Here is a 27,886-nt window from a genome sequence, read left to right as displayed (position 1 = left end):
GAAGTGTGCTTAATTGTACTGAATGTGCACTTATAGTGTACTTTAAATCTTAAACGTTTATATAAAAAAAAAAAAAACGTACACTAACAAACGATCACTTAAAAAAAACTTTAAGTGTCCAAAAACATTGTAAGTGTCCAAAGACATTCAGTTTGCAATTATAATATTCTTTTCAATTCTTTTTTTAAAGTGTACTTCTTTTCCCAAGGGACATAATGTTCCTTCACATCACAGGCTCCTGTATTCTGCCACTCCGTCATGTCAGTCGGTGCACACTGTATATTCGGTCCTCTGTGCACACGAATCAATAAACAACATTTGAGCATTGGATTGGATTCCTGGATTCCTGTGTAAGAAGAAGAACTGGAATCCTGTGTAAATGCATTTATGCGACTATGTGCAGCATTTAGAAGTGTGAAAACAATATGTGCCGCTTCCATGCAGAATAAATTGCACAAATTAACCACATTATAACGTCAAAAAGTGCCACACGCACAAATTTCGGAACCTGCCTATACCAGTGTGATGCCCTTTACTCCACTGGCCACCATGATCCAATACTGGACTCATTGGTTTTACATTCCCAGCCAATATTTCAAAGTGGAAGCAATGTAGGCACAGGTTTGCAGTGTGTGTGTTTAGGCTCACGGTTTTGGCCCCAAATGGGTTTGTTTCATGTTGACCCATTCTGAATAAATCCTATTAGGGGCCCAAACCTTAAGACCATAGTGTGTCTACACCATGAAAGTTGGCTGGGAATTCAAAACCATCGAGTCCAGTATTGGATCACGGTGGCCAGTGGAGTAAAGGGCATCCCGCTGGTGTCTGCACTGAAACACATGCGTGCGCAGTTTTACTTCCAGCAGAAGCTGCAGAATCTACTGGCATTGGGCGGAGACAGGACATGATGTCGTGTGTGTGACTGCATGTGTTTGTGTGAGACTGCAGAGTCATAAATCAGAGTCCATTCGCATGTTGGAAGTGCGTGGGGAGACGGCCTCATGTTTAACCTTGCTGTAGTGCTCCCTGCCATCCCGAAACATCTGCTCACCTCAATCTGACGACCTTGCAGAGTAAACGTCCAACTTTATCTCTCGCAACACACTCTCAATCAGTCCTGCCCCTCCTCTCGGCTTCTGTACAGTATCTTCCAGAACTGCGCTGTGGTGAATCTCACCCTCAGGCTGTTCTTAAGCAAAAAAAAAATGAGAGGAATTGATTATCCGGCACATCTAGCACGATTCCTTCTCTCCCTCGTCTCGTTTTCACGCAGTTGCGTAAACCTCAGCCTGCAGAATCCAACTCATCACGCACTAGGATGCTTCCACACACACACACACACACACACGAGTACGAAAGGACAAATCCTGCGAGGGGGGACGGAGGAACAGGGGGATGTGGGGGAGGAAACATCCTCTCATGCTCACTTTCACATCCCTCCCTCCCTCTCTCTCTCTCTCTCTCTCTCTCTCGCTCTCGCTCTCTCGCTCGCATCCTCCAGGAGAGCGAGGTAAGGAGGTGGTGGAGCGCTGTGTGTGTGTCGAGTCAGTGAGGCTGTTGAGATGAGCACATCAGAGCTGGAGTCAGAACAGAGCGCAGATGCCCTAACATGACACCGCACAGATACCTCTGCGCTCCGATGAAGGTAAGTCTGAGAGGAGGGAGAGAATAGAGTCCGATTGTGTCACCGTTGAATGGGGTCTCGATGCCATCGTGCCTCTTGAGGAGGATCTGCATGCTGAGAGGAACAGAGAGCCGGCGGGGATCACAGGATTACCCCATCGGCGACCCCTGTCCCATTGAGACGCCGAGCGTTTGCTCCTCATCCACAGTGCCATGGATCTAAAACGCCTTCCAGCACGCGAGGCTGTGTGTTTCCCCAGCGTTCCCGGGTTAGAGAGCGAGCACGTGTTTTAGTGCATTGCAGGAGTTTCGCAAGCCTTGTCAGTTGCATTGCAGGAGAACTTGCATGTGAGTGCATGCACGTGTGCGTTTACGTGCGTGTGTGTTGCGGCGATCGCACACTTTCTAGAGGAGAACCGAGTGAATGTCTGTCGGCGGGAGTCATATCGATTCTCTCTGATTCTTGGTTACAGGGGTATTAGTCCTCTCGCCTGGGGCTGCAAATACAAACTGAGATTTTCCTCCGTCTAGCCTCTCTGGTCCTGTCACACTTAAGAGTCTCCAGATAACTCAGCTCGAAAAGCAGGGAACAAAGCGGGGGCTGCTCGATAAAGGGGAAGATTATTAAAGCCAGCTCCATCGCGGTTTCAAGGAGAGGGAATGAGAGCGAGATTGTGAATTTTTCATAGTTTGCTTGCAGCTTGCCTAGCTAATGTGTAAAATGTGCTGTTTCGCTTTTCCTTCACTCATGTCATGTTTAATTATACATGGAGTTACTAGAAACACAAACATTATGCAAATTGTGTATCCTCTAACCTTACGCTTAAACTTAACTCTCACTCTTCTAGATTTTCCTCAAGACTTTATTTAGTATGTTTACTAAGCAGTTTTTCCCGTGGGGATTGTTGGCTGTTGCTCATAAATGGGAGTGATTTTAGTTTTTACTATCCTTGTGGGGATATTACATTATAGGCAAAGCCTGATCAACACACACACACACACACACACACACCTAAGCACATAAATGCATTAAGGAGTTTTCAGCCTAATCCATTTGCAGAATTGTCAGTGTTTGCCAGAGTTTGCGCATCATTTAAGCCAATGGTTGCCATGGCACAGTTGATTCTGATGGAGTGACCTTTGACCTCTTTGACTTTACGAGAATTCCCTAAACTCTGAGCAAAACAGCTGCGTCACACACTCCAATGGCCTTACTCAATTACCTTCTGCCAATTTTACCAGTGTGACTTACTAAAGGGAGAATTACTTACTGACTCAAACTAGTATGACTTTAATTTATCTGTGAATTGCAAAGGAAGACATTTGTTTTCAATGCAACTACAATTAATGTGGGATGAAATTATGTTCCTCACACAGAACTATGTTATGGCTTCAGAACATAGTGCATGTCACATGGAATATTTCTTATAATGCGTTTGTGTTGTTTTTGAAGCTTGAAAGCCTCAGCAAGCTGTTTCACTTGTTGTTCCATAAAAAAAAATAAGTCATATAGATTTGAGCTTTATTTATTATTTTTGTGTAATGTTGTGTTCCATGAAAGAAGCCACAGATTTGGAATGGCATGAGGATGAGTGCATAATGGCATAATTAAAATTCAGAGCTGGGTATTACATATTCAGCAAAGTGAGCACAGAAAACACTTTGCAATCCTGACCATGCAGCAGAAATACGGTTCCTGAAGTCACGGTCAGGCTAATTGTTGAGTGATCTTACACTTCACATTTGTGGAAGTCCCAACTGTCACTGAGTTACCTTGAAAGAAACCGACTTTGCACACACACACACAGCATAACTGTGTTTGTGTTGATGTGTGAGTGTGTGGACGTGCATCAAATAGTAAGTTGCACCTCATTTGCTCCCAAAAGTCCGTGCTCCATTTGCATTGTGTTAGGTGAGATCCGAGCAGAAAAGTCCTCAAGCGCAATCCATCTCCTTGTTCATAATTAGATCAAACTTCTGTCTAATACATTCAGAGTATCTTCGGTTCTGCTGCAGTTTGAGAGGAATTGTATTTCCTGCTGCATTGATCCGTATGCTCTGAGAGGCTAGCGGTTTAAAGGACAGGTCTTTAAATTAAATCTTATGGTGGGTCATTCATCTTATGCTGTACTTTTTCAACTTTGCACAGGTAATTCAACTTTATTAATTCCAGCTTAAATATTAAGAGGAAATAAACAGGATGGAAATAAAGAGCTGAAGTCAATGGTCAAAATTCTGATATGATCATACTGATTTATGTTTATCAAACACAATACAGTGTTTTGCAGTTATTAGTTACGCGGAATATCACCGAATCCATTGAACTTACTGATGTTTGTTTTGGCGGTTGTTTTCACATCAACTGATGTCACTTCCTGACAGATGATGTCATTGAGGATATAACTTTTGTTAAAGAGATATTACAAAGGATTTTAAGGATGGAAATTGAAATTGAAGACAAAATATCCTTTGAATTGATAACAAAAATACATTCGTATTATACCAACAACATTGTCAAAACAGTGTTTTGCATACAACATTTTGATTATAGAAAGTAACAAGAGAAGAAACACCTGTTTTTCTTAGAATTTTAGCACATATTGGGAAATAAATTGGAAAAAAATGGCAACATACGAGTGAAATATATGTTGCTCTTATGTATTATTTAGTTCTACCTCATGATATTGTGATAACAATAAACTCTCCTGACAATACATAATTATAATTATGCATACTGTATACATAGAAAATAACGAGCTAATAAGTCTATTCAACCTGGACAAATCAGACAAGACTTAAGAAGACAAATAAACCAATGAAAGAATAGAATACACAAGGAAACCAATAAATAAAAGACATGAACTACACCGTTAAGACACAACAAAATAAAAGACATGAAACTGTGCAAGTAACTTTGTCCAAATGCGAAATAGTTAACTATTCCCATCTTTGTCAGACATATCAAGTTGGACTTTAATGAAAGCTCCAGCTTCTCCAGCATGACCTCATGTAAAAACACCCAAACGACTCACACATTTAAAGGTATTATAACCACTTTTACTTTTGTTCCTCCACTTTTTTTGCAAGAGATTATAAAGGTATGAATTGCAGAGAATCGAGTTAATTGAGTGATTAGGTACTTTGAAGCTCTTTCGGTGTTGTGAGTGTTGCCATAGAAACGAGTCATTTCTGAGTCTGAGGATGCGAACAGCTCAGCGTAGACGTTATGGTAATTCTCAAATATGTGAAAGCAGCAGCATCACATTTGAATGTAGATCTTCTTTTTACACTCCAGCCTGTCACCGCAGTCCTGTGACTTACAGAGCTGACGTGAGCAACACAGTGAGAAGTATCGGCACTCGTAAAACAGACGATCCGCTCCGTGCCGTAACAGAGAATCATTCCTTCACCTTCTGCCTCATAAACACGGCAGGCCTCACGGTTGTGTGTGCCTGCGTGAAACTGACAGCGTGCAATAAAAGCAGACATAACAGATAATGAAAAGGCAAGGTGAAGGAACAAAAGGTGTGGCTAAACGGCAGATTTATAGTTACATTCAGCCCTGGTTTTCTGCACCGAGATGCTGCCGACACACTTACGCAAACAAATCAGAGATGCATCACAACATCTGATGTGTATCTGAAAGAAAACAAGCTCAAGCCTTCTCTAAATATAGCAGGTATTGATTTATAAGCATGAAAAGATGTGCTTGGAGAAATATTACAACAAACACAATCAAAAGTTTTCCAGACACTTTATTTTAGCTGCATCCAATCTCTGCAATAAATAGGACATCTCTGGCCGTGAAAGACTGCAGTGTGTACGTGTGTGTGTGCTTGTATAGTTATCTTTTTGAGGACCAGTTTGAGTTTTAAACCATCAGAGTGAGGTCCCCAATTTCTGACAGCTTTTACAGGGATTTTTGAGGGTTAAGGTTAGAGTTGGGATAAGGTTAGGGATTGCATTATATCAATGAATGTCCTCATGAAGATCCATGTCCTCACATCATACAAACGTACGTGTGTGTGTGTGTGTGTGTGTGTGTGTGTGTGTGTGTGTGTGTGTGTGTGTGTGTGTGTGTGTGTGTGTGTGTGTGTGTGTGTGTGTGTGTGTGTGTGTGTGTGTGTGTGTGTGTGTGTGTGTGTGTGTGTGTGTGTGTGTGTGTGTGTTTGTGCATGAGATTGCATCAGTCATTCAGAAGTCAAGAAGGTGATCAATGTCAAATCGATGAAGCACCATATACATTGTTATAGATGTATATATTACATGGTTGCAACATTAGAAATGTGAGACATTTGTTCTGTGATGCTTTTAAAGACAGAAGAGTTTCAGGCCTTTTCCAGTTTCTCTCACGCAAAATTTCCAATCGTGTGAATTCCTAGTGAGATGACTGGATTTTACCCGCAAAAAAATATCACCTTTTTGTTACAAGATAGGGTTTAGGAATAATTTTATTTTTTTTATATAAATTTATTTTCGCACATATTTTTTTTTAACTTTACCAAGAAAATATATATTTAAACTGAATACATCCTTTAGGGCCAGATTTTCTAACAGCTTGTGCCAGCACAAACCCTATTTTGGCATTAAAAAACTACTGTTTAGATTTGCTAAAGACATGCAGAGAAACATTAGCACTGAAAAGGCTTTATTTTTGCGTCTGATCTTGTTGCATATGCATTTGTAGGAGTTTCCCTTTCAGACGCCAAATTTATGGGAGGAGAGTATTAAAATGAATCACGCAAGGTGATTTACTAAGGTTTGCGCTATAGTCAATTTACTGGTATATGCAACATTATTTACCGCCCCAAAAAAGCACGTCTTAAACCAGATGCTAATTTACGCCGCTCTTGATAGAGTGCATTGGTCATTATATAAACTTTCATTTACGTCAGTAAATCAAGCGCAGAACTTTCCACCCCCATTGCCGCTTTTATGGAATTATGCTCTCAAGCTAATTTGCCCTGTTTAGTAAATCTGGCCCTTTGTGTATAATGAGGCATATATTTCTAAAAAGATATGTTTTTTTGTCCTTTTTCGCAATACTGTTATTGAACCGTGAATGGAAATCCAAACAGATTGCATCATATAGGTATCCTGCTTGCTCAGTATAGAGAATAAGAGCTTTGATTTCCAGTACAGTGAACTCTGATGTACAGTGTGTTTGTGCAGAACAGATGGTCTGTCTTCGGGAGGATCTGCCGGCGAGTGAATGCGCTGCACCAATCATTTCACGTGTGCTGACATTTTGAATATTTCCCAGAGATTCCCCAGAGATCCCAGTCCATTATCACTGGATTTACAAGTCTTCCCAAAAGAAAAGGATTTAGCATTTTCTGTTTGCGCACCACTTTATTGACAGACTTAAGGTGTTTAAGTGGCCTTGTTGAGGCTGTGATTCAGTGATCGAGAAATGCTAATTAGGGCAGTTGGACACGGCGCTCACTTTGGCAGACCCGATGCTGCAAATCACTTCAGGGAGCTGACAGGCCATCTGATAAACACGGGAGAGAGTGTTGAAGAGCCTGTTCTCTACTTAACACAACCCACCCCCAGCAAACACACACGTACACATCCAGTCAGGACCGCCTAGAGAGCATGGCCTTGTTAGCACTCTTGAGTGAGTGTCATTGGACCAGGGATGTATGCATTCATGCACACCCTATAAAGCCTTTTGGAGTGGGTGTGATTTGGCCGCCGATGTGAACTTCCCGAAGCATCACTTGTGTTGGTGTGGGACGGCGAGGAAGGTCGCTGTCATGGCGCCAGTGCCGGCTTAGTTTCAGCCACTGCTATTCCTGTCACTGATAGGACGCTCTCTCCGAGACGCACTCCTTTCATTAGGCTAATTGTCCTTAGTGTGGACAGGATGTCTTCTTGAAGCCTTGGTGTCATTCAGAGCGATAGGGACACTAATACACACATGCACGGCTGAACACACACTAGCAGGCGAGTGAATGTGGAGCTGGCAGCGAGCCGCGCTGGATGCTGTTCGTTCCAGGGGCATTTTAACTCGTTTGCCCCGACTAACCTCAAAGTGTCACAACAGTTTCAGATATAGACAGCCGAGCCATCATCCGCTGTGTGTGTGTGTGTGTGTGTGTGTACGTTCAAACACATTCGCACTCACACCAAAGACGACGCTGCAACGAGGACGTTGACGAAGTGTCCGAACGCAGGGTATGTTCAATCTCTCATAAAGTAGACGTTGTTTTTTAGGTCCCGCTGACCTGAAGTTACGACACGTTTGCATGTTTGTGGTTCTCATTATATGCAGGTAAACAAATAAACTAATTGTTTTCTAATAAGTGTATTATTTCGACTTAAATCATTTCAGCTTTATATTTTAGGATTTAAAATATAACCCCCTGAAGATCCCTCCAGTGTGGGAAAACCTTTTTTTAAAGGGATGATTCATCCGAAAATCTACATTTTATCATAATTTACTCACCCTCAAGTCATCGCAAATCTATATGAATAAATTTTTTCTGTGAGACACAAAATTATGCAGTCATTCTTTTTAATGCTTTCCTGTAGCTCAGTGGTAAGAGCATTGCGTTAACAACGCAAGGTTGTGGGTTCGATCCCAGGGGATTGCACATACCTATGTATAAATGTATAGGATAATGCAATGTAAGTCGCTTTGGATAAAAGCGTCTGCCAAATGCATAAATGTAAATGTAATGCAATTTCAATGCAAGAGGACTAGTACGGTGAGCGGGAGGGGACAAGTTCTGTTCACTTAGTTTTGTCGTGGCCACGAGATTCGTAATTCGTAGGAACGTCACATTAACTCATGGGAATGTGATAAGAAGTCGTGGTTGCGAGATCATTTTTTGGAGGTAACGTCATCTTTATGGCATGGCCTTGAAATCCTAAAGGAACAAAATATTTTTCTCGTGGCCACGACTTCATATGTTGAGGGAACAAACTTAATTTCTCGTAGCCACAAGTTAATTGCGTAAACAACCTGTGTCACCATAGCAACCTGGAATTACCAGAAATGGATAGGCCTATAATAAGATTTATTTTTTAATTAAGAATGACAAAATAAGGCCGGAATTAAGAAATGATTATATTAATATATTAATGCCTATAGTCTATAGGCAGCATTGGACATAATATAATAGGAAACATGTTAATATAATAATTTCTTAATTATTAAAGGCCTATCCATTTCTAATAATTCCAGGTTGCTATGGTCACCCAGGTTGTTTATGCATTTAACTCGTGGAAACGAGAAACAGATTTCGTTTCTTCAACACATGAAGTCGTGGCCACGAGAAAAATAGGTTGTTCTCTCATCATAGGATCTCAAGGCCACAACTTTACATCGCGTGGCCATGACTTAAGGATGTCGTTCCCACAACTTATCACGTTCCCACAAATTAATTTCACGATTAAAGGTAGGGTAGGTAATCCTGTTCAGAAACACTTTTTTTTATACTGGGTGAAATGGTCCTTCCATCCTGATAGTAGTCAATACATTATGTGTTTAGAAAAAGGAATGAAAAAAATCAGACCTCTGTAGCAGCTGCAGGACAGTAAAAACTCTGACCAATCACTGCCATTCGGTGCGAATGTAAAGAACCAATCAGATGCCTTCATGTCTCGTGCCCGCCCCGAGCCCCACTGCGCGCGCTGCCCGGCGTGCACTCATCACATGTCACCGTTCCCGGAAATATTCAGCTCAAAGCACCTGCATATGCAGTCAGCGAAGGCAAACAAGGCAAAAACTACTTCCTCGGACCCTGCCCGCACTCTTGAACGACCTCCTCTGCTTCGCCCTCGACCCCGGACCTGTCCTCGAGCCGACGATGCGGTACTTGTCTCCGGACTCGGAGTGTACGTTAGTCTTCATTAGAGTCAACAATGTTTTCATCATGGAAACTCTTACATGCAAAACACCGTATATGTTATGAATCTTACACGAAATTCATCTTCATCACAGTGTAACTGATGGTAATGGAAAAACGTGTATCAATGCAACCTGTCTTTAGTTTTGCCTTATAAATATAGTTCGTTACCGAATGAAACTTTACCATTATCGATATGCTAGCTTGATAGTGAGTACTAAAAGAAATCTTATTTGTTTATATTCATAGTGATAAAGTTAGGTATTTTATTACATGTGATTCTGACATGATGTCACTGTATGTACTGCGCTCCTTCCTCTCCACTCGTCTCAGGTAATAAATGCGTCTTGTTCCAGCCTGAGCGTTTGGCGTCGCGCGTTCATGTGTTTTGGGGGCGTGGCTTTGGAAGGAGCTCAGAAGGGAGGGGGTGGAGTGAATGGAAATAATGAGCTGTGTTTATTGCAGATTAAAAGGTCTACAGTCACTCGATTTTTAAATTTTCTTTTTCAGAGTACTTACATTGTAATTATGTATTGGTATATAAAGACAGTTTAAACAAATTTGGAATGTTTTTTTTTAAGAAAAATGATTACCTACCCTACCTTTAATCTCGTGGCCACGACAAAACTAAGTGAACCGAACATGTCCCCTCCCGCTCACCATAGACTAGCTTTTAAGCTTATAAGCTTAAGGATGCATAAGTATCATAAAAGTTTTCCATGACAAACTGTATTTTAAATTTTTTGATAATGCCTTTTCCACATAGTCATCATATGGCTTCTGCAAACTTGGAATACAGCACACGAGTCAAATGGACGACTTTCATAATTTCATGGCTCCCCTTTAAAGCTTGACAGTTTAATATTTGTTCATTATGAAATTATTTGTTCAGTGTTTGACTAGTTGGGGCAACATTTGGGGGAATTATTTTGATCTAGCATGGGTTTTTATGTTGCTTCAAACTAATTCACATTTAGTTACTTTTTTGCAGTGTAAAATGTGCTTGTTACAGTGCCATTATTATGACCATAGATTATCAAACACTGAAACAAAATTATAGAATTATTTATTTTTTTATGCATGTGATGTTGCAGTGCATTCAAATGAATTTTTAAATGTCATCTTCTACAAAAGGCCTTATGAAGTGTGTAGGCAGCAGTGATTTGCACAGGGACTGTAACACTGCTACAGAAATGCTATGTTGAAGAGTCGAACGAGGAAGCTCTACGCTGTTTGTTTTGATGACTCTTCAGAATTGCTTACTCCTGCGAAATAAAAAGGGAAGAGAGCAAAAAGCGCAACCCCTGACTGCAGGACATGGATGAATGAACTCATCTCTGAGTAGTAAAACGCTCCGCCGCAGCGTGAGCTCGAGTCCTCCTCCAGCAGTCATTGCTGTCCCATGTGTTTGAGTAGATCGGGTTGTTGGACATCTCTGGGACTGCAGTGTGTTGTTGACAAAAACACGTGGGTCATTCCCCAGACATTGCAGGAAATGTCTCTCTTTGCGATAAAGCAGCTGGTCCTATTTGTTAAGGGAGGTTTTAACAGCCCTGCAGTCTGATGACGAATCTGCAGGTCTAGCGCATGAAGTGTTTCCCAGCGTGTTGCGCTGATCTCCTCTAAGAGGCAATGATGAAGGGGTGAGAGCGTGTGTGAGAATCCTCCCACTAAACCCTGCCATTCAAACACTAATTAGTATTGATACAAGTGCACGCCTGGAGAGTCTCACTCATGGGACAGAGATCACCTTTCAGAGTGAAAAGAAGCTGATGTCTGCAAATTATGCGGCGGCATTTTTTTTCCAGTGCAATTAAAGCAGTCTGACAGCCAAAACTGTTGCTGTACAAACATCATTTCAGCCACTTAGAGATATTGATGCCGGTCTGAAAGTAATAGAGCATTCGAGAGCTGACATTTGATTTTTTTAAAGCCTGCATTCTCCACCATATAAATATCTCACCAGGATAAGTTTCCATGAACAGATGTCGCATGTGTTTCGATCCAGTGATGCAGACAGAACTTTGAATTAGAATACGATTCCTGAACGAATGATTCATTCGGTTGATTTGAATAATTCAGAAACACACAGCACAACCAGTGTAGTCCTATTCCTGAACATATGACTCTGATAAAACAGTTCCGTTTGGTGAATCAAACGCATACAGTGTAGTCTGATTCTTTGACAAATGACTCTTATGAATCAGTTCCTTTTAGTGAATCAAAAACATACTGCCCAGTGCCGATTCATGAATCAGTGACTCTTATGAGTCGCTACTTCTTAGTGTGAATTTATGCAATACACAGGCCCACAGGACACAAATGTGTTGTACTTAAAGGAACACGGCGACTTTTTGGGACTTTAGCTTATTCACCGTATCCCCCAGAGTTAGATAAGTCCATATACACCCCTCTCATCTCCGTACGTGCCGTAACTCTGTCTGACCGCTAGCCTAGCTTAGCACAAAGACTGGAGGTAAACGGCTCCAGCTAGCATACTGCTCCCAATAAGTGACAAAATAACGCCAACATTTTCCTATTTACATGTTGTGATGTGTATAGTTACAGAGTGTACAAATAACAAGGTCACATGAGACAGCCATCTTCTAACCGTACACATACTGGGAACTATATTCTCAGAAGGCGAAGCACTGCTACTTCTGCGGAGTGATTTGCTTGCAACGTGAGCTTGTGTCTTTGTCCATCTCTCTCTCTCTCTCTCTCTCTCTCTCTCTCTCTCGTGTCTTTGTCCATCTCTCTCTCTCTCTCTCTCTCTCTCTCTCTCTCTCTCTCTCTCTCTCACTGTCTCTCGTGTCTTTGTCCATCTCTCTCTCTCTCACTGTCTCTCTCTCTCTCTCTCTCGTGTCTCTCACTGTCTCTCTCTCTCACTGTCTCTCATGTCTTTGTCCATCTCTCTCTCTCTCACTGTCTCTCTCTCTCTCACTGTCTCTCATGTCTTTGTCCATCTCTCTCTCTCTCACTGTCTCTCTCTCTCTCTCTCTCTCTCTCTCTCTCTCTCTCTCTCTCTCTCTCTCTCTCTCTCTCTCACTCACTCATCTGGCTTGCAACCAGCCTCCAAAATCACAAAAAGCATAGCTCCTCTAAGAGCTCGATAAGGAGCTTGTTACCCCCTCAGAACAGCCAGATAAGCAGGAGGGAACAGTCTCTGCTCTGGCTCACTTCACCGGCGTGCAACCATCGAAGTCACATGGAGCTGCACAGGGACCGTTTTGTCATGAAATGTGGAAATGGCAGAGGACAGAATGTTGTGGAGGCCTGCCGTCTGTCTGTGATGTATTCTCCATGTGCATTCGGATGCGGGTCACGTCAGTGTGCCCTTTCACTGCAGACCTGTCAGTCAACACTGTATTCCTGAGTGGATGGCAGCTCTGACGTGCCATCTGCGCACAAGCAGGGCCGAGCAAATAGAGATGAGTGATGTAACTGCGGTGGAGTGGAATTAGACAAATAAGAACAAGGGTCAAACAAAGGACTTGAATCTCCAGTGAGGCCGGCCTTCAAATTCCTGTAAAAGTACAAATTGTGTGTAAACGTACAAATTGAATTTAGCTCTATTACGAGAGGCTTTCTATCTAGGGTGCACTAATTAGTCAGAGATCAGCTGTTGGCCAATGCATATAACACCAGGTTCTGTGTGTTTAGCTCTACGCGGTGCTGATTATCTCATTCCCGACTGTGAGGGTTATTTTCTCTGAGCTCAAGCTGTGTGTGTGGCCATTACAAGCCATGGAAGAAAAATATGCACTAGCATTTTGTGGTAATTTGCTCCCGGGGTTCATCGGTTCACCTGATTACTCTACATTGATTTACTCTCCTAGATGATCAATACCTATTTTAAGGTCTTTTTTTTTTTAAGCAATGGGGGAATTGGAAAATATCCCCCTAAATAGAGTGTATTCTCTCTCTCTCTCTCTAGTTCTCACTCTCTTCCTTTTTTACACTGTGTTTCAGAGGAATATATATATATATATATGCCATTACTTAACTAATATCCTAAACAGCTTCCAGATCACTTAGCGAGTGAACATGACTAGCATGACTTGCAGATATGCTGCCGGGGATCAATTTTTTGCTGTCATTAGTCACCTTATGTAAGCGATTAGCATAGGCGACGCTGCGTGACATTACCGACGGGAGCACAGGTGCAGTGTGGGAGTGACCAGGATCTGGAGCTGAATGATTGCTTAATGCACCATGTCATAACATCTGAACTAGAAGTTAAACTAACAGAAATCCAGTTTTCCATAACAATGACCCGTTAATGGAAACAAAACAGTACTGTAAGATGTAACGTAAAACTTACTCCAAAACCTAGTGAACGTAGGCAGGGGTGTCCAAACCTCGCAGGACAGTTGTCCTCCAGGAGCAGGATCGGACGCCCCTGTGTTAACAAAGGTTGATCCCGGAACAACAACCAAAATAAAAAATAAATAGAGTGAATAAATGAACAATCCAATCGACCTGAGTTTGGCTTACAACCAGGGTTAGCTGTTTCTACATCAGTGTAACATCCCACTGATGTTAGGGATAAGTTATGGCTAGGGTTAGGTTTAGGGGTAGGGATAGGATTAGGACAAAATTTCTGGACAGACATATGTTGATCCAGGAACACATCTTACTTGGCAAAATCACAGTGCATCGCAGACACTCCATTTGCTTAAACTATTTTATTTTTATTTATATATTTTCTGTCCAATCATAGACACTCCGTTTGCTTAAACTATTTTTTTTTTCTGTCCAGATCATAGACACTTTATTTGCTCAAACTTTTTTATTCTATTTTACTATTTTATTATTATAATATGTTTTTATTATTATTATTATTATTGTTATTCATTATATCCAGATCATAGACACTCCATTTGCTTTAACTATTTTATTTTATTCAGTATGTGGGGGTGGGGGTGGAGGAGAGGAAAACATGAAGAGGGAAGTTAGCTAGAGGAGAGATGTCCTAGACAACGACAACGACTAACGTTAAAAATTTATATTCTTGAGAATGTTGATATGGCCAACACACGACCAAAGAGACGACATTCCGAGAAACAAATAACAAAGAATAGGGAAAAGGAGAAGGAACACGCAAAGTCCTGAATTTACATCGGAAAAGCGTTCAAAAGCGTTCGCCAGCAGAAGGGCTTCCAATCTGAAATTCAGGTGGATCTGTTTTTGCTGGAAAGGCGGGTAAATCCAGTTTGGTTTTTCTAAATGGTTCATGACTGTTTCAGGAAGCACGGAAGGGAGGGGACGGGATGAGGAGGAGGGAGGGTCGAGCTAGCCTCCGTTTTGTTTGACAATACTTTTAACGTCAACAAGAAGTGACGTCATCAACATCGCTTAGACCACCTTTAAAAAGATTGATCAAAAGGATTCGTTTTATCATTTTTTTGTCCTACACTACAGCAGCACTTTCTGTTCAGGCCGTATCAGCTCAAGAGTGTAGCTCAATATATTTGACAGGTGAACACTAAAAGTGTCAGAATAGAGATAGCGAGCTGCCAGGAGCGAGGAGTACGCAGAGGTGCTCACCCAGGTTGGCGTAACTTCTGTGTGTTAGTGTGACGGAGAGCTTGACTGGATGATGGAGACAGCAGCAGCTTTCATGGCATGACGGTGCTGATGCAGTCGGTCTTTAGGGAGCAGGAAACAGCTGAGACTGCCAGCCTGTTTTAGGCACAAATTAAACTCAATCCGCACACTCAGAAAGTACATCTCCCTTGTGAGCTTTGATTTAATCCTTCAAGTTACCATCGAAGATGTTCTCCCAAAGGTGTCCGTGTGTGTGCGTCTTGTTCCGTCTTACAGTCATGTCATGTCATGTCACATTTAAAAAAACACTCTATTTAATGTGAGAACCTGAGCAGTCAGGTTAAGTTATTCTGTTTGCCCATTAGAGAGTCAAACAGCCATGGTTGAACAGTTTCTCCCGAGGTGTTTGACATGATAAATCTGTTTACTCACCTCATTGAGAGAGGGTGAGACAGTGAGTGAGATATTAGCTGATCAGATTAACCCTAATTTTGAATGAGCCGTGTTTCCTCATGTGAATCTGTAAACAGTGGTAATCCTAAAACCAACCATTCCATATTCCCATAGGACACAATAAATCCATGTAATGACATTTGTCCATCCAAAAGCAATACTGGTAATGTATCAAGGCTTAGCTCATGCTCAGACTAGTAAATTGACTATTCATTAAAGGTCTACTCAATATTGTTTCCCCCTATTTAAAAGTTTTACACACAAGAAAACATGTTTAAAATCATAGTGTGCATTGGTTATTTACTAAGCAATAAGCATGGGCGATTATGTTGTTTTATTCTTTTGAGTTATCTCTCTCTGTTTCAGGTTTGCAGTCGAAGCTGAGGATGGCAGGAGATTCTCGCGTCCACATGGACCACGACATGGAGATAGGAGTGACTCCGAGAGAGGTCAGCCGGCCCCATAGCACTGTCAGCTTCAGTAGTTGTGTAAAATGAACATTTACTGTAGTAGATCACCCAGCCTGCATGCAAACCATGCAACTATGCATATTATACAATAAAAATAAGAGGAATTTTATTTATTCATATTTTCAGTATATTTTAATCATTAATAAATCAAAAGACCTTGGCCTTCAAATACATTTTTTTAACTATAATGAAATCATTAATAATGAAAAACACTGGGAACTAAATAATGGGTGAAGGACGTAATTAACTATAAAATTCAGGCAACAATTGTCAGGCAAGTCAATAATCTGCATTGTGTGCTGTTCTTACACTATCATTGTCAGGTCATTGTATAATGGTCATTATATTATGTTATGGTTATTAAATAAAATAGCTGGTTACACATTCAGAGTATTCAGAGATCTGTGTAATAATCTAATATATAAATATTTTATATTTTTATAAAGGTCGTGTGTTGTGTGAATATTGTACATGTTATGAATTCAAATAACTGGTTTAAGTGTATTTAATATATAATAATGAATGCATATTTTTATATGAATCCTATCATTTATATCATAAATGCATATTTCATTTATGACTTTAAAATGAATACTGAATGTAATATCTAGCTTGAAGTACAAAGTTGGAGGCACACCAAATACTGAAAATTGGCTCTTGTTGTAGATATTTTGCGATGTTTACAAAAAGTGTCTGTTTTATTTATTATTTTATTTTTTGCCCAAGATCTGGCTTTGTTTTACAGAAAATAGAGGGACGCAGGTGTGTGTGCAGCATGAGGTCTCTGTTTGTGCCAGTTTTTTTTTTCATAAGCACTTTAATGCTTGCCTATAATTGGCTGCTACCACCTTAACATGATACCACGTTTCAATTAACAACCAAGTACAATCTTCCACAAATGGAGAGACAATGTGCCAAAGCGTCCTTGTCTCATGTGGAGGACACTGTGTTGTTGAATTGGGAGGGGGGGGGTAAGGATTCTTATCCGGGCTTGCCAGTGTCCCATAGGGAAGAGGAAGGCAATGGGGGAAGTGTCCCATTGAGCTGTCGTAGAACAAAAAAATATATATATATAAAAAAATGGACTGGGGCCAAGGATAAAGAGCGAAAGAGAGTCATCATGGGGATAAAAAGAGCAGCAATAGTAAAAAGAGAAAAAGCCACCAGTGCTTTTACAATGTTGCAGTAATCTGCATGTGCTGTGTGTGCCGAGACGTACTGTGAAAATGTCATGACAGTAGCAAAGATCAGAGCACTTACGTTGTTAGGAAGGAACAGCGGGAACGTACCTCTGCTTGATGTTGGCAACTATGTGATCCACGGCTGTCATTGCCTGGCTTATAGCAGCCAAGTGAAGAGATGGGACTGAGGCATATGGGAGCTGTTGACCTGGCATGCAAAATATGCTATATGATTCTGGTGGGACTAGATTGCAACACCATATGACGTGTTGGAAGCATCACATCATGCATGTATTATTCCTCAACAAACCAACGGTCTCCCTAGAACTCCCTAACAGTGATGCTTAATATAGGATTACAGGTTCAGACTTGCTGATATTGTAGCCCAATTTATCATCATCATCGTCATCATTATTTTGAATCAGTTTCTTACTCTGGAAGGAAAAGCTCAGCAAAGATTTCTATGTCACATTGATCCTGTTACCCGAGAATGAATTTGTTACTTTTCTCTCTATTGCAGCAGGTGAAGAAACTCCCCAAGCACCTGAGGGAATCACAAATCCCTACGGATCGCACCCACCTCATCTCAGATCCTGTTAAGAAACCCCGCCAGCGCTATGTACAGAAAGACGGCAAGTGCAATGTCCATCATGGAAACGTTCAAGAGACATATCGCTATCTCAGCGACCTCTTCACAACACTGGTTGACTTACGTTGGCGCCTCAGTTTCTTTATTTTCACCTTGGTCTATGTGGTCAACTGGCTCTTCTTTGGGTTTTTGTGGTGGCTTATTGCGCTCATACGAGGAGATCTCCTACACGGCGATGAGGAGGGCTGGACCCCATGTGTGGAAAACCTCAACAGCTTTGTCTCGGCTTTCCTCTTTTCCATTGAAACTGAGACCACCATTGGCTACGGCTACCGTGTCATCACGGAGAAGTGCCCAGAAGGGATCATACTTCTACTGATACAGGCCATCTTGGGGTCCATTGTCAACGCCATGATGGTGGGCTGCATGTTCGTAAAGATCTCGCAACCCAAGAACCGAGCAGAGACGCTGATGTTCTCCCACAAGGCCGTGATATCTGTGAGGGACAACAAGATGTGCCTGATGTTTAGAGTGGGTGACCTGAGGAATTCCCACATTGTGGAAGCGTCAATCCGTGCCAAACTCATTCGTTCGCAGCAGACCAAGGAGGGCGAGTTCATTCCCCTCAACCAGACGGATATCAACATTGGCTTTGACACAGGAGACGATCGCCTCTTCCTGGTGTCGCCTCTCATTATCTCACACGAGATCAATGAGAAGAGTCCTTTCTGGGAGATGTCCCGGGCACAGATAGAAAAGGAAGAGTTTGAGATTGTCGTCATCTTGGAGGGCATGGTCGAAGCTACAGGTATGTTCTCCTTGACATCAAGCAATTCAGCTCTTGACCTGTAAGTGTCATAGTCTCCATGAGTAAGAAATGACATAAATAAAGCTTTACATTAACCCTCTATACTATCAGTCATTTGGAATGGCTTCAAGGAGCAAGTTGTGCATTAACTGCCAAGCTCTGTAGAGCAGTTGACCTCAATGAATTTTCCATGATTTGTTTTGTGGTAAGCGAGGAACTTAAAGGTCAGTCATTTAAATATACAAAACTGCTCCGGCATTATTCATTTGCTGACAGTGCTGAGTCATCCCTTCCATAAGTATGCTGACTACACGAAATAACATTCAAAAACTGACAAGAAGATAAATGTTTTGATATTGATGCTGTATTTCCTACACATGAGATGGGTTGGATCTGAGAGCCTCTTGTGGTCTGGCTTGCCATGTCCTTGCAAACCTGTCCAGGCTGGAGTTGTGGAAAGAGGTGAAAGGTGATGAAAGTACTCCGGGTATGTTCCACTCTGCTGGAGGGGATCCTTTGGAAAGCTTATTGGAGCAAAAAAAGTTTATTTTTCCACTCTTCATTTTAATTAACATTGTTCCAGTTCTTAGGTCAGTGAAACTCAATAACGGTCAGGCAGTTCAATGAGGAAACTGCTTTTAAAATGTCTTTGAGAGCACAGTATTATACCTTAAGACATCAGTAGGCTACACTCAGACTGCAGGCAAAAGTGGCCCAAATCCGATTTTGTTGCTCAGATCAGATTTTTTTTTTTTTTTTTTATAACGGTGAGAACAGTGCAAACCTTGTAGAATATGATCTTTTCGATTCTGATTTGGGCCACTTCTATATGTGGTCCTACAGCATGATCTCATGAAATGTGCTCTTATATAGCACGCATTGTATTTATCATGCAATTTATACGTGAAAATTAGTTTTTACGTGCATGATAAGCAGTTTTCCTGTGCATATGAAATGCACTTTATGGCGTGTAATACGCACATACCCCACACCATTAATCCTACCAAAGGGGTTTACAGTGCATATCATATGCACGTAAAAAAAATAAAATTATGTAGCAAAAAAAAATCACGTATAAATTGCACGATAAATACAATGTGTGCTATAGAGACGCATTTCATGAGATCGGGTTTGGTCCTAAATCAGATGTAGGTCGGATTTTTTGCAATGCGACCTCGGTCTAAACAGACATCAGAATTCATGCGACTTTTACGTCACTCTAGATCGACATTCGTCACAATTCTGTGCTGATGGGATGGTGAGCTGTTATACTCATAATGATCACGGTGACAGCTCTATACAAGCAAAACTTGAGACTGTTCGAGAAGAAAGTTGCTCAATGCTGTCTTTCTGCTCATCCTCGTCTGCGTCCTCCTTATCGCCTGCGCACAAATTCGCTGGCTTCTGCGGTACATCACCTCTATATAAATAAACACGTAAATGCTGACTTCAGTAACCTCCGTGTTTACTTCCGTAAGACAGTGTGCTGCGTGCCGTTATCGTTCTTGTGTGCATGCGGGTCAGTTCAGGACCGTAACCAATTAAAGCAACACTAAAGAACTTTTCCTCTTCGGTCCCCCTACAGGTTGTAAGCGGAATTGTCCATTACCGCTGTCGTAAATAATTTCGCCGCCCACAGCCTACTGTCGCACGCATGCTCGCTGTTTATCCAGCACAGGCTTTAGAATGAACAATGTCTAGAGACAAGGTAGAGTATGTTGCATGATTTTATGAAAGTATGATGTATTGCGATATCAGAAACGAAGAAAAACAAAATAATGACTATAGTAACTCTTGCCGTAAAGCAAGTCAAATTTGTAGTTTCTTATGTCTCATTCGAACTACCCGATGTGGCAAACTTGCATAGTTGCGGTTATAGCAGATATAGGGCTGAAAAGTGAATCCAGAAGTGCCTTTCATACTGTTACGACTTGATGAACCATTGAAACGATTTTGGAAACATTATTTTAAGGTAAAAAAAGTTATTTAGTGTTGCTTTAACACTTGAATCTGATATTGGCCACATTTTAAAGATAATGTGAACAGCCAAACAAACAAAACAAAAATCAGATCTGAACAATATATCAGGACTGAGCATTAAGGTTTGCATTGTGCACGTAGCCTAATACACATTACACAACAAAGAGCCCAGGGTGTTGTGGCATTCAGATTGATTATTAATAATTCTATTAATGTGGAGGTACTGTAGCAGTCCTGAGACAGTTTGTTCAGTTTTCAGGGCCATCTTATTTTTAGTCCATTACTTAAAAAATGTGTCATAGTCTGCTTAACGCAATCAATGTAATATTATTTAGGAACAGTCTTTACTAGGTTAAGCAATGCCAGTTTAATACCTGGGCTTTAGCAGCAAACAATGCCATCTGAATATATGAAAGTGGATGGATTTATCTAGAGATCTCATTCTAAGATACTTCGTTAACCTTGCAGAACACTGTGTGCAATATTGATTTGAGAAGATTTCTTTATTCTTGGAGCTGTTTGGGGAATAAAGAGGCCTGTATTGTCTAATTGCAGATTCATTCCCAGGCTGAAACATTTCCCATGGTTTATCAGATATATCAGGTGAATGTTTGCAATTCAAATTACTTATTGGGCCTTTGTCCAAAAAGAACTTACACTGCTAATCTAAATCCAATTCATTATACATGCTTCCCCGTGAAGGCATCCAATTTTTTTTGCTTGTTTTGCAGTGAATACCAATGAGGATTCAGCAAAGAAAAGGTGAAAAGCATTGTATGATTTAATGCATTCATAATGCAAAAATTTGCATGTTTGGATACCACAAACATGCAATTCTTATTGATTGATTTATCCAAGGATCTAATGGGAAGAATTTAATCTTACACTAACCTTGCTCTGGGCCCTAGACGCCATATGACATATCAGCAGTCTCCTCAACCTTCCTGTCACTTTGAAATGTTTTCCACTTTCCCATGTAGAGATGTGCCTACGTAAGCGCATGTCAATAGCGATGTGCTATGATGCCTTTGATCTACTAAAGTATGTGTAAATTACACCTTTGACAGATCACCAGGTATAGATCAGGGTGCTGTTGGCCAGGATAAGCCTATACAAATAGGCTCGCTGACCAGATCGAAGGCATTGCTAATGAGGGATGATGGCTTCCTTTAGATGTGCAGTACAGAGAGCTAATGACCTGGTGAGTGTAATAAGGTCACAAACAACCAGGTGTCTGATTTGTCAAATTTAGCAATGCTTTAATTCAGCCCTGGCATGTGTCAGAGATGATGGATAGCCGCTTTGGTCTAGTCTATTATTTTTCCAGTAGTGAGGGTCAGGAGTTCTATAGTGAGTCTCTTGAGTACTGCTTGCAATTTGCATGAACGTGACGAGACTGTAATGATGGTTAGTCAGATGTAATTTGCATCATATAATTGTTGCTTCATAAGCAGTTTTCATTTTAGAAATGTGCTTGATCCTGAACGATACGATCGGGAACAACAGCTTTTCCCTGATGAAAGATTCATCACACTGCAGAACAAGACATGCAAACATATTTGAGACACTCTGTTCCAAAAGCTATTGTGAGCTGACTACATAGACAGCAGTTTAAAGGATTAGTTCATTTCAGAATAAAAATGTACTGATGATTTACTCACCCCCATGTCATCCAAGATGTTCATGTCTTTCATTCTTCAGTCGAAAAGAAATGAAGGTTTTTGAGTAAAACATTCCAGGATTTTTGTCCATATAGTGGATCTGAAGGTCCAAATTGCAGGTTCAATGCAGCTTCAAAGGCTCTACACGATCCCAGCTGAGGAATAAGAGTCTAATCTAGCCAAACCATTGCTCATTTTCAAAAAAATTATAATAACTATATACTTTTTAACCACAAATGCTCTTCTTGCACATCCACAACCTGACGGAAAATGTAGGGTTCAAAATCGTCCGTCATCGTTTTACCTTTTATGTATTCTTTTATTTTGTAAAGGGCGTTTGACTTAGTCTTTGCACGTTCGCTTTGTAAAAACTAGGTCTGTACTTCCGCCTATGTCACGCTTGACCTTTCCATGTGATTATATAATGTTTGGCGCATCACAGCTAGTGCAAGACGAGCATTTGTGGTTCAAAAGTATATAAATGTGTGTGTTTTTGATGGTTTGTCTGGATAAGACCCTTACTCCTCGGCTGGGATCGTGTCGAGACTTTGAAGCTGCACTGAAACTCACATTTGGACCTTCAACCAGTTGGTTCCCATTGAAGTCACCGATATGTAGAAAAATCCTTAAATGTTTCCCTTTAAAAACCTTAATTTATTTTTGACTGAAGAGAGAAAGACATAATCATCTTGAATGACGTGGGGGTGAGTAAATTATCAGGACATTTTAATTCTGAAGTAATCCTTTAAAGCTTCATTTGCTACCTTTTGATTATGCTACCTCTTAAGATGTCTTCTTTTAGAAGCATTGCATACGTTATTTGCTGAGAAGGCAAAAGCATTGCTATGAAATGTTAATTATCAAAACAATTCTTCAGGAAAAAAGCAAATTGTTCAAACTGACTGTTCTATCACATCTGCTTGCTATGATATTTTAGCAACATCCTTAAGCCAAACTCTTTTCAAATAAATAAATGCGCTGTGGTGCACTTCATGCGAGGAGCGCTACTTATTAGTACTTGATGCCTACATAGGGCATTTAAAATTGTCATTGGTATTGCTTCTGAACTGGCTATTATGCAGTACAATTAACACTGAAAGTTTAGAAGCAGATCACATATGTCTAACGATATGGATTTAAAATCAATCGGGTTTATTACCTATTAGAGAAAAATAACCTGCCATTGAATGCTTGTCATCTCATCAGCATAATAAATGCCTAAAACACAGCAGCCCATTGAGTGCTCATAACCAGCCAGCATCTACTAAACATGTCCGATGGCATTAAGATATAGCCCTCTCTGAGTTTTAAGTAGAGCCCATTAACTTTCCATTCATTTTGCTATTAATGAGTCTCAAACCCACAGAAAAGAACTTGCTTTGAATTAATGTTCTATAACTAATATAGATTTTTAAAGGCTGACTTTATGAGGTGTTGTGTTGATTAAGGGAGGAACTGCGGAGGCAGTTTAAAGGTTATTGATGTGTGCTTGAACAGTTTAAATTTTAACGCAGACTATTAGTGCTGGATTTTCATTTAAAGCTCAGACAAACCTGTGGAGAATTCTGGCGTCCTCTGAAGGCGGTGATTTTCACTTCTCATGTCTTTGCCACTCATGAACAATAAGATAAGTGAATACAGTTATGTTTAATTACCCAGGCAAGTTACATTTCTTGTAGTATTAAGTGTACTAATCCAAGCACACAAAGAATTATAATATAATTCAAATAGTATGTTAAAGTGAAATGAGGAAAATGGCAAAGACAACAGCAGCTCCTATATTGGTGCTTCTTATCAGAGGAGAAATGATAGTCCTCATATGTGTCAGTAGCTTTCAGTGTCGCCGTTGTTCTCCACAAATAGGCATAGGAACTCCTGGCCTTGAGGTGCTGTGCCCTTATTTATAGATTTGAAAAGCATCTTCGTGCATGAAACCGGCCTTTGCTAGGTTACTGAGATCAACACACCCTCTCCATGTCTTTCTCATTCACTCAAACACACACACGCACAGAGAAAAAAGAGAGTAAACTACAATGCTAAATGAGTTACACCCACTCCCACACACTCTTGCTGCTCTAAAACATGTGAAGGAAAAGCAGGGGGAGTCAGAGACTCTCAGAGCGTTACGTTCATTTACGTTTCAATCAATGCAACATTGTAGATCAGTGGTTTTCAATTGGTTTTGCTTCAGGAGCCAGATTTTACATCAAGTGGAGACCCAACACAGTACTAAGTTTGTTTATGCAAAAGTAGGTACAAATGTACTTGTAGAACTTAGAGATGAATTTGCACCAATCTTTTAAAAGTACCTTTTTATTTGTTTTACCAATGCATGATTATATTATTAATTGCTGATTTCTTTTTTCCAATTAGCATTCAGTGATCTTTTCAGAACGGGCCTGCAACCCATTGTGGGGTTTTGACGCACCAGTTGAGAACCACTGACGTAGATTGTGACACTGTTGGCTTTATATGCTGGTGTGCTTTAATTCTCTATAATCTGTAATTACAGTTTTATCTATTATATATGACATCACTGAGTATTATACCTGTAATCATGAGGTTTTACTCTGGTATTATTCTTAATGTTTTGCAAAAACATAAATGCAGTGATTAACAACTTGGACTTTTTCCGTAATTACAGGTCTACACTAAAAGTACTGCATGATTTTGAGTTTCTGATCCCATTAAGGCAAAACATAAATTGCTGAGGTGATGCAAGACATGCATACAAATTTAGGGAATTTCCTTTTATCCTCTAGCTGTTTTAGAGGGTGTGTATGAGGTCAACGTGAAAGGATAATGATCATCTTGAGGTTTTGTTTTTTGTGTTTTGCATCCTGTCTTCTGTGTATGAAAAATGGACGTGATGGATATGGAAGTGGGAAGCACACAGCACATTAACTCAGGTTTACATGACAACTTAGCGATATGGGCCAACAATTCTGTTTCAAGCTGTTTTCAAATAACCGTAACTGAAGACACACACTACACCAAATAGTAAATGAAATATGCCGTTTGATCACTGTAATGCCTTTGGCTTCCAGCTCATGCTACATTATTTCACACCCAAAACCTTTTCAGGAAAGGAAATTTAAAACAATCCGCTTTACAAACAAACTTCTCTTCCCTTGGGCACAAACCCAAAATTGGTGACGAGTCTGAGAACCGCATCACTCCTGTGCAAAATTACTCACTCGTCGACTCATTTACTATATGTATATTGAATTACGTTTTATTTCGCAGTGGAATGTCATTCTTTTTTTGCTTGTTATACAAGAATTTATAAATAAATAAATAAATAATAAAAAAAATCCAATTCCCGTTAAATTTTGCTGCTTTTTATTTGCATTTTCATAAACCATGCAGCAAAGTTTCAACTATATTCCAGGATGCGTGTTTTTAAAATAAAGTAATAAAAATAAAGTTAACATATATAACAAACATCCTGAAATATAATTTAGATTCATTTTATTTAATTATTCTTACCACCATTTCCTGTTGGCCAGAAGACAACATAAAGCAAGTAAAAAGTGGCACATCTTACCCCCATGCCAATACGTTGATGGAATTCGATTCGATTTTATCACAGAAAGAAGAGAACATTGTGTCATTGAAATAAAAAATGATTGAAAGACAGAAAATAAAAGCAATGTTGTGATGTGATAGACATTACGGACCTTCTGAGCTCTATTCTTTTCTTGGCTCTAAAATGGGAACGTAATGTGAAATGCAGCTCACAAACTGATACGGCCCATATCTCACCCGCAAAAGCTTGTAACTCCAATATCATCTGACCGGTACAGCTACTGTAAACATTGAGAGCCTGTCTCATAAATAATTTATTTCTCTCCCTCTCTCCCCTTTTTCTTTCCTCTGTGCGTGTGTGTGTGTGTATACATAACCATGCGCACGTGTTCATGTGTCTTTGTATGTACCTGCATGTGTGCGTGTCTGCGCCCATATTTCCCTCCATGTATCCAGGCATGACGTGTCAGGCGCGCAGCTCCTACCTGGACTCGGAAGTGCTGTGGGGCTACCGCTTCACCCCGGTGCTCTCCCTGGAAAAGGGCTTCTACGAAGTCGACTACAACAACTTTCACGACATATACGAGACCAACACCCCCACCTGTAGCGCTAAAGAACTGTCCGCTCGATTAAAAGAGAGCCCACTCCTCCCTCACCTGCCTCTCCTCAGCCCCGACCTCAGGCAACACACGCCAGACCCCTTCTCCACCCAAACCTCACGGGACGACACGGAGAAGGACGGCGAGAAGCCGGCGGAGACAAACAATGGCTCCGCCAACCGTTTAGAGGAGAACCCTTGAGGGAAACCCTGCTCTGAACAGACTCAAGGACTTTGTAGTGACTGGCAAGCTTCTTTCCCCTTGCATGGAGAGATATCCTTGCAAAATCCATGCAATACGACCCTCTAGAGAGCCGAGCTGATGTGTAGATCAAGGTTAGACGCACAAACAGATGAGAATCCGTATATTTATACCGCACACGTTATTGACGCCTAAACATACTCTATTTTAGCTTTATAAACTTTGTCGTGCAGATTTTCATGGTATCGATCAACGCCCTGTACCTCAAGGACGAAATAGTAGCCATATATTGTACACATCAGTCCCACCGCAAATGAACGACCCGGAGGTCAAACCTCTTAATCGAACCATAACAGAAAAGCAGCTTTAATAGAATCCCGATGCAAAGACTCTTACGAGAAATATGAAGCCAAACGCAACGCTTGTGTATTTAACCACGGCGAAGGCCCGCGGTGTCGGTTTCTTTAAGCTATTCTATTGTATGTTTTATCTGCATTATAATTACGCATTATAATGATCAATTTCCCCTGAAGGCCCGTTCACACCAAGACAAATAACTATTATGATAACTATATTAGCATCCACGCATGTTCTGTTTATTATAAGCGCACATGCAGTTGTGTTGTTTGCTGCTTTAAAAGCGTGAGCTCTCTAAACTCAAGTGGATTCTGATTGGCTGTCAATGATTTTATTAGTCATTACCTGAAAAAAATAAGAGTGATTCCAATGATAGTTTTATAACAGTTATTGTTTATGGTGTGAATGGGCCTTGACTCTTATTGAAGTGCATTATTGCATGTGTTTCGGCTTGAATTTGAGACAATTTGAAGGCTGGAAAATGTTTGCTGGTGCACCAGACATAAGCACAACCGCTGCAGTGGCAGACGCACAGTATGTAAACCTGCAGTACACTAAAATAACGGCGAAGAATGGAAAAATTGCACATGCATTGTCTCTGTGAAAGATTGGTTGACCTGCTGAGTTCAGTCTTGCCCTGTCCGCACTCCTGGACTCATATTTTGTCTCTATCACATTTGATTTGTGTGCAAGTTTGAGGCCACGCGCGTGAGACTGTCAGTCCTATTTCCAAGCGGTCCGAAGAACTGCTTTAAAGCATGAACCCTAACGCAAGTTCTATACACTTTCTGAACAGGGTATTTTCTATAAGGCATGCAGACTTCAAAAACACAAATGCTTTCTACAAAAACTGTACAACTAAATTATGGATGAAGGTGAGAGGAAAGAGACTTTAAAGAAGACTTCACCCCCTGCTGAGAGTTTATCTGCAGTTTAGAGGGATCTCACCAATGACAAGTCATTTTCACTGAATAATATTATATGCAGGCAATTTACATAAATAAAATGAATAAAGAAACGTATAATTGAA

General features: G+C 40.7%; 1 protein-coding gene across 1 annotated transcript; it reads left to right on the top strand.

Annotated features, from left to right (window-relative positions):
* The first annotated feature begins 1,406 nt into the window (after positions 1 to 1,406).
* On the top strand, positions 1,407 to 27,886 carry kcnj5 (potassium inwardly rectifying channel subfamily J member 5). Its single transcript, XM_082182254.1, has 4 exons — positions 1,407 to 1,645; positions 15,849 to 15,931; positions 17,654 to 18,530; positions 26,156 to 27,886. Exons 2-4 carry the CDS (start codon positions 15,869 to 15,871, stop codon positions 26,497 to 26,499), a joined length of 1,284 nt encoding a protein of 427 aa, XP_082038380.1. The 5' UTR covers positions 1,407 to 1,645; positions 15,849 to 15,868; the 3' UTR covers positions 26,500 to 27,886.

The sequence above is a fragment of the Leuciscus leuciscus genome (assembly GCF_965113295.1).
Source record: "Leuciscus leuciscus genome assembly, chromosome: 10".
Lineage (NCBI taxonomy): Eukaryota > Metazoa > Chordata > Actinopteri > Cypriniformes > Leuciscidae > Leuciscus > Leuciscus leuciscus.
The sequence above is the reverse complement of the archived record's forward strand: the minus strand, read 5'-3'. Positions and strand labels throughout refer to the sequence as shown.

What these genes read in the sequence shown, in the direction of transcription:
- kcnj5 (XM_082182254.1), top strand. Translation starts at nt 15,869, where the DNA reads ATGGCAGGAGATTCTCGCGTCCACATGGACCACGACATGGAGATAGGA. An exon ending in TAGGAGTGACTCCGAGAGAG is followed by an intron (nt 15,932 to 17,653) that starts GTCAGCCGGCCC and finishes TCTCTATTGCAG; the next exon opens with CAGGTGAAGAAACTCCCCAA. An exon ending in GGGCATGGTCGAAGCTACAG is followed by an intron (nt 18,531 to 26,155) that starts GTATGTTCTCCT and finishes CCATGTATCCAG; the next exon opens with GCATGACGTGTCAGGCGCGC.